A 13,201-nucleotide genomic window follows, 5' to 3' on the forward strand; every position below is an offset into this window, starting at 1 on the left:
GTGAGACCCACATGATGAACGTCCTGATCATATCTCCAAACCCCACTTAATGAATGGATTTGAGGTGCTAAATCGAGATTTTATATGGTGTAAGCTTGTATAATCCGATATTTTTCAAAAAATACTATACAGCGTACGCCATAGGATGATCCAAACTGTCCATTTGATATGCCACAAGGTAAATAGGTTGTGCCCAAACAATCATTTCCATAGGATGATCACAAGCCACCAATCTATTGAGGTTTCCACATGTCCTTTGTGCAAAGAAATGATTTTTACATGAAGTGTATAATCTAGTATTTTTCAAAAAGTACCGTACAATCCACACCATAGGATGACCCAAACTGTCCATTTGACGGGCCACAACGTAAATAGGTTGTGCCCAAAAAAAAAAAGAAAATCATTTCTATAGGATGATCACAAGTTTCACAACCCTCCAATCTATTGAAAAGTCCTTCATACATCGAAATGATTTTCTTGGGCATAACCAAGGTTTTAAATTTCGGTTTCGTAACCTATTTCGGACCCAACCGAAATCCAAAATTTCGGCAAAATCCGAAATTTTGTAACATCTATTTTTTTTTTTTTTTTAAGTGCCATTTTCTCAAAATTTCGGACCGAAATTACCCAAATATCCGGAATTTCAGTCTGAAATTCCGAAATTTGGTATTTCAGGAAATATCAAATTTAGGGAAATTTCGGTTTCGGTCGAAATTTAAAACCATTTCATCATATAAAAACTCTTTGTAATTTTTCAAAAGGAAGTGATTTGTTCGCTCCACTGTAGGATTATGAACCCCACTTTAACGTGAATTGTGGGCAGACTTTAACGCTTTTGACGTCGAATTACGTCAACAGTGAGGTGCATAATCCTACATTGGGGTGAAAAAATCATGCCCTTTTCAAAAATGGACTGCACCATCCTATAAAAACTCAAATCTAAAATCTAACGCCCGTTAGAAAACCTAAAACCCTCAATCTCTCTCTAACAAAAACATGCTATCCTTTTCCTTCCGCAGCCTTGGAAAGCTCTCACATCTCCGCCCTCTGTTCTTCCGTTCCCTTCTCCATCTCTCTAACGAAACCCTAACTCTCTCTCCTCCTCCTCTTTTATTCACTCCTTTCAATAACCCCTCTACATCATTTTCTCTTTTCTCTACTGCCGCCCCTTTATTCAACAACAAAACCTCTTCTTATCCGATTTCCAGAGAGGAAGATTTCAATAATGATCGATACACAGACCCCCATGTCGCAATTAAGCTCGCGCTTGACTCAGTTGTGAAGGTTTTCGCAGTCTTAAGCAGTCCCAATTACTTTCTCCCTTGGCAGACTAAATCGCCACGGGAAACAACAGGATCGGGTAAGGCCCACTTTGTTTAATTGAGATTTGTTTTTTGGGGGAAACCCACTTAGGGTGATATAATAAATTAGTTTAGATTTTTGTTATTTTTAGTTTTGATCTCTAGTTGTTTAGTATAGGTAGGAGTTTTAGAGATAAGGGTAGTCTAGATTATGGGGTTTTCTTCTATGAATAACATGTAGGTAGCCTTTCTTAAATCAATGAAGAATTTTATTCCAGAAATTGTGTTTTCAGCACAAAGGAGATTCGGGTTTGTAACATAATGACTGTTTGCTGCTCTTGCCTAGGATTTGTTGTTATCAGAAGCAAACTCTAGAGAATTGCCTAAGATTCATGTATTGTCTTCTTTTTTAATGTTTATTTGTTATTTGTTGATGCTTTTAGTTTAGAAATTAAAGATTATTGTGTTGCTTGTTTGTTGTAATTTAGAGCTCTGCGGCACCTATGCACCAAATTTATGATTCGAACTTTTAACGAACTCAACTTGTTATTTGACTGTAATTTTCATGGTTGTCGAGCTTCTTTAGCCTTTGGCTGTTAATTTGGGGTTTTGAATAATCTATCGTGTACAGAGTCCTAATTTCTAGGTACATTGATTCCATTTTATTTGTATTTGGAGGATTAGAAGAACACACTTCTCGTTTTTTTTTTCTTTTTTCTTTTTGGTTTCTTTATTTGATAATTAACACTTCATTAATAAGCACAAACAGAAAATTCAGGGGTTATGGTTAAGTCAGAGATTGTTGTATACAAATCTTGTCTATGTTCACTTTGTTTTGATGAATGATAGTAAAATATCATTAAAAGAGCAAAAGAAACCCTAAGAAAAGTTTGTGTTTTGAATGATAGTAATTTTTTTTTTAATGGCAATAAATTTCATTAAAAGAAGACCTTGATGGTCTAGAACAGAAAAAGAAAAAAGAATACATTATACAATGAAAAGGAAAAAAATATCATTAAAAGAGCAAAAGAAGCCCTAAGATCAGTTTGAGTTTTCAATGACAATAAAATATCACTTTATTTTATATGATAGTAAAATATCATCAAAAGAGCAAGAGAAACAATATGATTGAGGATGTCTCAAAAAAGAAACAAAACAACAATCTTCACAAAACCCACTAAACACAGAAAATTGAAAAATTCGGCGAGAGTCTCTAGGAGGAAAAAAATTAAACATAGAAATCTCATCTCTATTGATCTCAAAACGAGTAAGCCGGTTCGCTTTGCAATTAGCCAAACGCCAAATGTGCTAGATTTCTGTTTATGACCCTCAATCACATCCACATGCATAAATCATAATCTCTTCCATAGTATTAGCAAACTACCATGGATAACAAACACCATCCCCTACGCATCTTATAACATTGAGGGAGTCACCCTCAATGATAAGACGATCAAGCAGATCTTAAAACCGTGACTGCATATATCTTCTCCTTGTCTATGTGCACATTCACTAGCTAGAGTATTTGCTACTTCATCAACTCTTTTATTTATTTTTTCCTTTTTTTGAATGATTAAGTCATCATGTTCTCACAAAATATGAACAAAGATACATCAATGTTGCTCCCTTAAATCCATATACGTTTGGGGCTCTCATAATTAATGCTCCATAAATTTATAATCTCTAATATCCTATTGCTAGACCCGTAACCGACGGTGTTCCTATGTTGGTAATTTATAATCTCTTATTTCTAATACATAAAAAAAAATTTGAAAAAAATCTATTGATATAAGATATAAGAGAGAACCTTTTTTGAAAATGTTGTTCAAAGTACATATACTTTACAATACTATATGTAGGTACACCATAGGAAAAAGAAGAGGAAAAAGAAAATAGAAAATAAAACAGGTGTCAAAATTCACAGATCCTAATCACATTTCATACCACTAGCATTCTGACAGAATTGGAGGCTGTGTTATACAGTATGCTACTAACCACAAGAGCGAAAGACTGTCAACTCATCTCTCTCAAATGACAAGAGTAAGACTGTTCATCTCAATCTTCCCACCCTCTCTTAGTATTAGATGCTAAAAAAAGAAATGAAATTTATAGGGTGGTGAGATTGCAAGAAAAATCGGGTGATAGACTTAATTTCTAATACTTAATATGCTCTAATATTTTATATAAAAGTATGCCACCGGGAATATAAGTTATAAGAGCCCTAACTGTATTGTCAATAGTCCCTGTACACTCCAAGGAAGTAAAGTATTTTTCAATTCCTATTTAGCTACATCCATTGGATTCCCTTCAACTTCTAATTCAACCTAAATGATTTTACTAGAACCTTTCAGAGGAGATATGTTCTCCATTTCGTTGGAATCATGAATGCCTAAGAGACCCAACTAGGCTAATTTTCTTCCTTTCTACCGTCCCTAACATCTCATATCCTCGTAATTCCCGAATGAGAGCTTGATAGGATGGTTTGGTCCTTGAAATGCCTTCCATTGCCTCTGTCTATGCTCTAAAATTTGTACCTTCATGCGCTATACTTCATTTCTCACCAATGCCAATGAATAATCATGCTCTTTATTTTTCACACTAGCCTCCATAGTAAAATGATCTTGTGATGGGATATTATATTATGCTTGTCCTTATTTTTTTTTAATGGTAGCCAAATATTATAATGAAAGACTGAGGTTGTCAAAGTACAAGAGGAATTACAAAGTGAAAACGAGCCAATGGCTCACAAAAAACAAGAAGGTTAAGGCGGCAAGGTATCAAACAAAGCCAAAGGCTTCTTTAGATACTCCTTCTTTGGCTAACTTGTCTGCCACTGAGTTGGTGGATCGCCGAATATGACGGAACGCTATCGAGGAAGGACCAAATCTATCAAACATCTCGTCAAAGAAGCTGTCAAACCTCCACGGGTGACTTAGCCATCGAATAACATTTAGGGAGTCTCCTTCAACAACCACTTTATCCATTTGGTTTCAATCCAATAACTTTACTCCTTGGTGAACAGCCTGAACTTCTGCTTTCGAGGCATCCGCAACTCCAATTGGCCCTGCAAAGGCCCAAATCACTTCTCCAAAATCATTTCTAAGGACACCACCATTCTCGGCAGGATCAGGGTTCCCTAGACTTGAACCATTATTGTCCTTAGATTCGAACCAAAACAAAAGATGTTGCGGAGACAGGATTTGAAAGAATGCGGCCTCTCTTGCCATAACCATAACCTCATTGATGCTTTTGAGAAAGACGTAACTCACTCCAAAAAAATTAAGAATCTAGTGCTGAATAAATTGCGATGCGATGTGATGGATGAAAAGGCATTTCACATTCTCGACCGCACGTTTGGACATCACACATGCTGGTAACATTTTATTTCTGCTTTGAAGAAGATTTCTAAGGATTGTACCTGCTTCCATTGGCCAAAAACTAGCGTCCACTCTAGGAAGCATCAGAGCGAATCACATTCTTCAAGGGAGAAGGGCCTCTCCCTGCTAGAAATGAGGACCTGAAAGAAAGATTTATCTATAAACACTCCTTAATGCTCATTTTTTTGTTGAAAAGAGATTATCCCAGGATTAAAAACTCTCATATCCTCCCATTGCGTAGTGTCATTTCGTCCATCGTCGTTCAAGTGACCACCATGTGGGCCCATGACTTGTAATTGTACATATTTAGAGTGTCAGTGCCATTGGGGCCACTATGTAAGGGCCTGGGTTGGGCATGGAGTGTGCTTTTGTGAACATGGTCGGTATTGTAAGAATTAAATGTCTCTTCATGCCTTCAAAACTTTATGTCCATAGCACCTTTAGTGGGCCCTCCTGTCTAAGCTAGGAAAGTGCCTCTACCTATTAACCTGAAAGCTTGTTTCGTCATGAAGTGGTGCTTGCTAGTGCATAGCTTGGTAGGGACTCCATTGTAGTCAACGGGTGATCGGGTCCCCTTAGGAAGTTTGTAGCTGTGCTACCTTGTATATTGTACATTGACTAAGATCAACAATAAAAATCATTTTCTTTCCTCTCCATTGCCTATGACACCTTTTCTCTATTGTGTGCTTGTGAACGTACCTTTTCTTTTGCGGCTGCTTTGAGGGTTTAAATGTTTAATCCCCGCAACCTTTCTTGGCCGACTTGCCTTGTTGAGGGACAATTGCAAGTGCCGCACCGATCTAATCAGACTGAAGGCCTGTACAGTTGGTATCAACACCATATTTCACACACCCAAGCGGCCAACACTCACGTAAGAGGATGGCAAATGGTGGGCATGGAACACACTCTTCACATCCGCAATAGTCTAGTCCGTTTCAAGGATAGCCCGAGCAAGCTGAAGCCACAGCGCAACTACCGACCACAAAGGAATAACTTGGTAACCTTGAGGTGAGGGTGGATATAGTGGAGCATAAGCGACAATGAAGCACGGGTGCGCCCAAATATGCTGCGCACCAGTACCGGGTGCGTATCCGACACGGGTTCGCCCTGGGTGCGCGTCGGGTGCGCACCCGTATAGTTTTTTTTTAAAAAAAAACAAAAAACATAACTGGGTGCGTTTCGGGTGCGTTTGAGATGCGCACCCCGACACATTCAACTCGTTTTAAGTTTTTAAACTTAAAAAAGAAAGAAAGAGAGGTGCCATTAACAAGTGGGGGGGGGGGGTATTTTAAATAAAATTTAGAGGGTTTTAAAACCCTCTCTCTCTCTCTCTCTCTCTCTCTCTCTCTCTCTCTCTCCCCTCAGCCTCTCTCTTCTCATCCTCCCCAAACCCTAACCGTAATGGAGAAGGCGACGGCGACGGCGATGGGGCGACGGCGACAGCACGACATAGGTAGCCTCTCCCTCTCTGTTTCTCTCTCCCTCTCTGTTTCTCTCTCTCTCTCTCTCTCTCCCTCTCTCTCTCTCTCTCTTCTTCTCTCTCTCTCTCCCTCTTCGTTTCTCTCTCTCTATGCCTCACTCTCTCTCTGTCTCACTCTCTCTCACTGTCTTTCCCTCTCCCTTTCTATCTCTCTGCCTCACTCTCTCTCTATCTCACTCTCTCTCTCTCTTTCATTATGCCTCTCTCTCTCTCTCTCTGTGAGTGTGTAAGTCCCTCTCTCTCTCTCTCTTAATTTGGGTTCCCCAATCCCCACAACTGATTGGAGCCCAAATCAGTTTTTGGAGTCAAAATTATGTTTAATTTTGACTCCAATAATCTGATTTGGGATCACAATTAGGGATTTAACCACTTAGGGAGGGAGTTAGTTTTTAATCCATGTTAATTTGGGATTGTGATTTGTGACAACCGATTGGGAGCCCAAAAGTCCAAAACTGTTTTTTGGAGTCAAAATTATGTTTAATTTTGACTCCAATAATCTGATTTGGGATCATAATTAGGAGTTTAACCATTTAGGGAGGGAGTTAGGGTTTAGTCCATGTTAATTTGGGATTGTGATTTGTCACAACCGATTAGGAGCCCAAAACTGATTTTTGGACTCAAAATTATATTTAATTTTGACTCCAATAACCATTTTTGGGTTCACAATTAGGAATTTAGGATTTAGGGACTTAGGGCTTTAAATTAAACCCCATTATTTGAGATTGTTGTGTTTGCTTACTAAATAGTCTAAATTTGTGTTTGTTCTTTCTTTCAATAGATTTCAATCATAAGAATCAAGAATGTCTTCATCCGGGGCTAGTAGTGCCTCCCAAGCCACACATGCACCACCTTCTACTTCTAATGATGAAGACCTCTCGAAGCCCTTGTGGAGGTATGCCACTAGATTTGATAAAGATCCTAAGGGTGGAGGGAATGTGAGATGAGAATGTAATTTTTGTCATAAGAGTTGGAATAGCTCCTACACAAGGGTTAGGGCGTACTTGTTGAAGGTATCGGGACAAGGAATCGGAGCGTTTCCTAAAGTGAAAGCAAGTGACCTACTCGGAATGCAAAAGTTGGAGAAGAATGCAAGGAGGCTATGAAGCAAAATGCTCCCAAGAGAGTGCCATTGCCGCGATCATCAAGTAGTGGATCATTGAGTTGCCCAAGTAATATGTTTGTTCCTCCAAGTTTTGATCTAAAGAGGAGGAAGACAAATGGTCCAAGTGAAAGTGTGAGTGTTATTGAAAAGGCATTTAACATGGCGGCCCGTGATCACCTACATGGCGAGATTGCTCGGATGTTTTACACCGGTGGCTTGCCATTTCACCTAGCAAGGAACCCACACTATGCGAGTTCATACTCTTACGCGGCCAACAATCCAATTTCCGGTTATTTGCCTCCGGGGTACAACTTACTAAGAACGACTCTACTATAAAAATAGGGCAAATGTTGATATGTTGTTGCAACCCTTTAGAGATACATGGAAGGATAAAGGGGTAAGCATTGTTAGTGATGGATGGAGTGACTCACAAAGGCGGCCTCTCATTAACTTCATGGGGGTAACCGAGGGTAGGCCTATGTTTCTCAAGGCGGTAGATTGTTCGAGGGAGACAAAGGACAAACATTTCATTGGCAACTTGTTGATGGAGGTAATTGTGGAAGTTGGGCATGAAAATGTTGTCCAAGTAATTACTGACAACGCCGCAAATTGCAAGGCGGCCGGGCAAGTTATTGAGCCACAATTTCCTTCCATCTTTTGGACCCCATGTGTGGTGCACACCTTCAACCTTTGTTTGAAGAACATATGTGCGGCGAAGAATGTGGAAGCAAATCAAGTTACATATGACGAATGTAGTTGGATAACAGATGTTTCGGGAGATGCTAGCATCATTAAGAATTTCATAATGAATCATTCCATGAGACTAGCCATATTCAACGAGTTCAACACTTTGAAGTTGCTTTCTGTAGCGGAGATTCGATTCACGAGTGTTATTGTTATGCTTAAGAGATTGAAACTCTTAAAGCAAGGTCTTCAAGCAATGGTTATTAACGACAAATGGACTTGTTACGGGGAGGATGACGTGGGGAAAGCGAGGTTTGTAAAAGAGAAGGTGTTAGATGACGTATGGTGGGATTCTATTGATTACATACTCGCATTTATATCCCTCATCTATGACATGCTTAGAGAGTGTGACACGGATATGCCTTGCCTTCACTTGGTTTATGGTTTGTGGGATACCATGATAGAAAAAGTAAGGGCGGCGATATATAGGAAGGAAAGAGGAAAGAAGAGTCCAAATTTTTTGACGTGGTACACGAGATTCTTGTTGCTCGTTGGAACAAGAGCAACACTCCACTTCATTGCTTGGCTCATTCATTGAATCCAATGTTAGATGATTTTAAATTTATTTGGATTATTAGTTATTTATGTTTATTTCTAAGTTCTAACTTTTGACTTGAAATTTGAAGCTAAATTAGTTTTTTCTTTCTTAAAGGTATTATAGTGAGCAATGGCTCAGTGAAGATTCAAGTCGGGTGCCTCCACATAAGGATGCGAAAATTTATACCGAGAGGATAAAGTGCTTCAAGAGGTACTTCACCAATGGACCGCACAAGAGCTAATGTGGAGTTCGCCAAATTCTCCATGAAGTCCGGATTATTCAATAATGTTGATTCCATCACTGAACGGTTCACTATCAAGCCTCATGAGTGGTGGGCCATCAATGGTACATGTGCCCCTATGCTTCAAAGCATAGCTTTGAAGATTCTTATGCAACCTTCATGGTTATCTTGTGCCGAGAGCTATGAAGCACGGGTGCAGGTGCAGGGTGCGGGTGCGTGTGCGACATGACACAGGTACGTGGGTACGTGATTTTCCAAAAAATTCGGGTGCGGGTGCGTTGAATATAATAATATTTTTATTATATATTTATAAAATTAAAAAAAAGGAGAGCAACAAAAAAATAATATCACCAAAATGAAAAATTCTAATATTACTCTTCATTTCATACGTGATTAAGTTCATCATTAAAGCACCAAAATAACATAAAGCACAAAAATAACATAAAGCATCAATGCATCATCAATCCTTATTCCTAGAAGTCCGTCGCCTCATCTCCAATATCGATAACATCGTCATCTACGTCGTCAGTAAAAACAATGGACTCCAACTCCGGCTCATCCAAAGAAAGACTAGCAACTTCAACCCCTACATCATCGAATGAATCAAATGTATCTCCACCTATGTCCCACATCTTTGTCTCTCCTTGCTTATATTGTGGAGTTTGTCTTGAGAGAAGTCGAAGATTGCTATGAACGAAAACCAAATCTTGATCTCGTTGTGGACTTATCTTGTTTCTCTTGAGAGAATGAACAAAAGAGTAAGTGCTCCAATTCCTCTCGGCACAAGATGACGATGAAGGTTGCATAAGAATCTTCAAAGCTATGCTTTGAAGCATAGGGGCACATGTACCATGGATGGGCCACCACTCATGAGGCTTCATAGTGAACCGTTCATTGATGGAATCAACATCATTGAATAATCCGGACTTCATGGAGAATTTGGCGAACTCCACATTAGCTCTTGTGCGGTCCATTGGTGAAGTACCTCTTGACGCACTTTATCCTCTCAGTATAAATTTCCACATACTTCTGTGGAGGCACCCGACTTGAATCTTCACTGAGCCATTGCTCACTATAATACCTTTAAGAAAGAAAAAACTAATTTAGCTTCAAATTTCAAGTCAAAAGTTAGAACTTAGAAATAAACATAAATAGCTAATAATCCAAATAAATTTAAAGTCACCTAACATTGGATTCAATGAATGAGCCAAGCAATGAAGTGGAGTGCAATGAAGTGGAGTGTTGCTCTTGTTCCAACGAGCAATAAGAATCTCGTGCACCACGTCATAAAATTTGGACTCCTCTTCTTTCCTCTTTTTCCTTCCTTCCTATATATCGCCGCCCTTACTTTTTCTATCATGGTATCCCACAAATCATAAACCAAGTGAAGGCAAGGCGTATCCCTGTCACACTCTCTAAGCATGTCATAGATGGGGGATGTAAATGCGAGTATGTAGTCAATAGAATCCCACCATACGTCATCTAACACCTTCTCTTTTATAAACCTCGCTTTCCCCACGTCATCCTCCCTATACCAAGTCCATTTGTCGCTAATAACCATTGATTGAAGACCTTGCTTTAAGAGTTTCAATCTCTTAAGCATAGCAATAACACTCGCGAATCGAATCTCCGCCACGGAAAGCAATTTCAAAGTGTTGAACTCGTTGAATATGGCTAGTCTCATGGAATGATTCATTATGAAATTCTTAATGATGCTAGCATCTCCCGAAACATCCGTTATCCAACTACATTCGTCATATGTAACTTGATTTGCTTCCACATTCTTCGCCGCACATATGTTCTTCAAACAAAGGTTGAGGATGTGCACCACACATGGGGTCCAAAAGATAGAAGGAAATTGTGCCTCAATAACTTGCCCGGCCGCCTTGCAATTTGCGGCGTTGTCGGTAATTACTTGGACAATATTTTCATGCCCAACATCCATAATTACCTCCTTCAACAAGTTGGCAATGAAATGTTTGTCCTTTGTCTCCCCCGAACAATCTACCGCCTTGAGAAACATAGGCCCACCCTCGGTTACCGCCATGAAGTTAATGAGAGGCCGCCTTTGTGAGTCACTCCATCCATCACTAACAATGCTGACCCCTTTATCCTTCCATGTATCTCTAAAGGGTTGCAACAACCTATCAACATTTGCCCTCTCTTTTTGTAGTAGAGTCGTTCTTAGCAAGTTGTACCCTGGAGGCAAATAACCGGAAATTGGATTGTTGGCCGCATAAGAGTATGAACTCGTGTAGTGTGGGTTCCTTGCTAGGTGAAATGGCAAGCCACCGGAGTAAAACATCCGAGCAATCTTCCCATTTAGGTGATCACGGGCCGCCATGTTGAATGCCTTTTCAATAGCACTCACACTTCCACTTGGACCACTTGTCTTCCTCCTCTTTAGATCAAAACTTGGAGGGACAAACATATTACTCGGGCAACTCAATGATCCACTACTTGATGATGGCGGCAATGGCACTCTCTTGGGAGCATTTTGCTTCATAGCCTCCTAGCATTCTTCCTTCAACTTTTGCATTCCGTGTAGGTCACTTGCTTTTACCTTAGGACACGCTCCGATTCCTTGTCCTGATTCCTTCAATAAGTGCGCCCTAACCCTTGTGTAGGAGCTATTCCAACTCTTATGACAAAAATTACATTCCCATCTCACATTCCCTCCACCCTTAGGATCTTTATCAAATCTAGTGGCATACCTCTACAAGGGCTTCGAGAGGTCTTCATCATTAGAAGTAGAAGGCGGTGCATGTGTGGCTTGGGCGGCACTACTAGCCCCGGATGAAGACATTCTTGATTCTTATGATTGAAATCTATTGAAAGAAAGAACAAACACAAATTTAGACTTTTTAGTAAGCAAACACAACAATCTCAAATAAATAGGGTTTAATTTAAAGCCTTAAGTCCCTAAATCCTCAATTCCTAATTGCGAGCCCAAAAATGGTTATTGGAATCAAAATTAAATATAATTTTAAGTCCAAAAATCAGTTTTGGGCTCCTAATCGGTTGGGACAAATCACAATCTCAAATTAACATGGACTAAACCCTAACTCCCTCCCTAAATGGGTAAACCCCTAATTGTGATGCCAAATTAGATTATTGGAGTCCAAATTAAACATAATTTTGACTCCAGAAATCAGTTTTGGACTTTTGGGCTCCCAATCGGTTGTCACAAATCACAATCCCAAATTAACATGGATTAAAAACTAACTCCCTCCCTAAATGGTTAAATCCCTAATTGTGATCCAAAATCAAATTATTGGAGTCAAAATTAAACATAATTTTGACTCGAAAAACTGATTTGGGCTCCAATCAGTTGTGGGGATTGGGGAACCCAAATAAAGAGAGAGAGAGAGAGAGGGACTTACACACTCACAGAGAGAGAGAGAGAGAGAGAGAGAGAGAGAGAGAGAGAGAGAGAGAGAGGCAGAGAGAGAGAGGGAGAGGGAAAGACAGTGAGAGAGAGAATGAGGCATAGAGAGAGAGAGAAACAGAGAGGGAGAGAGAGAGAGAAATAGAGAGAGAGAGAAACAGAGAGGGAGAGGGAGAGGGAGAGAGAGACAGAGGGAGAGAGAAAGAGAGAAACAGAGAGGGAGAGAGAGAGAAACAATGAGGGAGAGAGAGAGAGAGAGGAGAGAGAGGCTACCTGTGCCGTGCCGTCGCCTTCTCCGTTAGGGTTAGGGTTTGGAGAGAGAGAGAGAGGGTTTTAAAACCCTCTAAATTTTATTTAAAATAGCACCTCTCTTTTTTTTTAAAAAAAAGTTAAAAAACTTAAAACGAGTCGTGTGCGTTGTGGTGCGCATCCCAAACGCACCCAGTTATGTTTTTTGTTTTTTGTTTTTTTTAAAAACTATACGGGTGCGCACCCGACACGCACCTAGGGCGCACCTGAGCGCACCCGGTACTGGTGCGCAACCCATTTGGGCGCACCCGTGCTTCATTGGCTGAGAGGAATTGGAGCACTTACTCTTTTGTGCATTCTCTCAAGAGGAGCAAGATAACTCCACAACGAGTTCAAGATTTGGTTTTCGTTCATAACAATCTTCGGCTTCTCTCAAGACAAACTCCACAATATAAGCAAGGAGAGACAAAGATGTGGGACATAGGTGGAGATACATTTGATTCCTTCGATGATGTAGGGGTACTTGAAGTTGCTAGTCTTTCTTTGGATGAGTCGGAGTTGGAGTCCATTGTTTTTACTAACGACGTAGATGATGATGTTGTCGATATTGGAGATGAGGCGACAGACTTCTAGGAATAAGGATTGATGATGCATTGATGCTTTATGTTATTTTGGTGCTTTAATGATGAACTTAATCACGTATGAAATGAAGAGTAATATTAGAATTTTCCATTTTGGTGATGTTATTATTTTTTGATTGCTCTCCTATTTTTTTTAAATT

At 39.8% G+C, this 13,201-nt stretch overlaps 1 protein-coding gene across 3 annotated transcripts in view; it reads left to right on the forward strand.

The window, feature by feature from the left end:
* The first annotated feature begins 970 nt into the window (after positions 1 to 970).
* The window catches only part of LOC143860031 (protease Do-like 10, mitochondrial), a 44,890-nt gene continuing 32,659 nt past the window's right edge, over positions 971 to 13,201 (forward strand). For all 3 annotated transcript variants that reach the window (XM_077370537.1, XM_077370539.1, XM_077370538.1), the window contains exon 1: positions 971 to 1,360. In XM_077370537.1, the coding sequence (XP_077226652.1) occupies positions 997 to 1,360 (364 nt within the window). In that variant the 5' untranslated portion in view covers positions 971 to 996. The remainder of the gene's footprint in view (positions 1,361 to 13,201) is intronic.

This window comes from Tasmannia lanceolata, unplaced genomic scaffold (assembly GCF_043159265.1).
Source record: "Tasmannia lanceolata isolate RefF3 unplaced genomic scaffold, GAP_Taslan_0.1 ptg000037l, whole genome shotgun sequence".
NCBI classification, from domain to species: domain Eukaryota; kingdom Viridiplantae; phylum Streptophyta; class Magnoliopsida; order Canellales; family Winteraceae; genus Tasmannia; species Tasmannia lanceolata.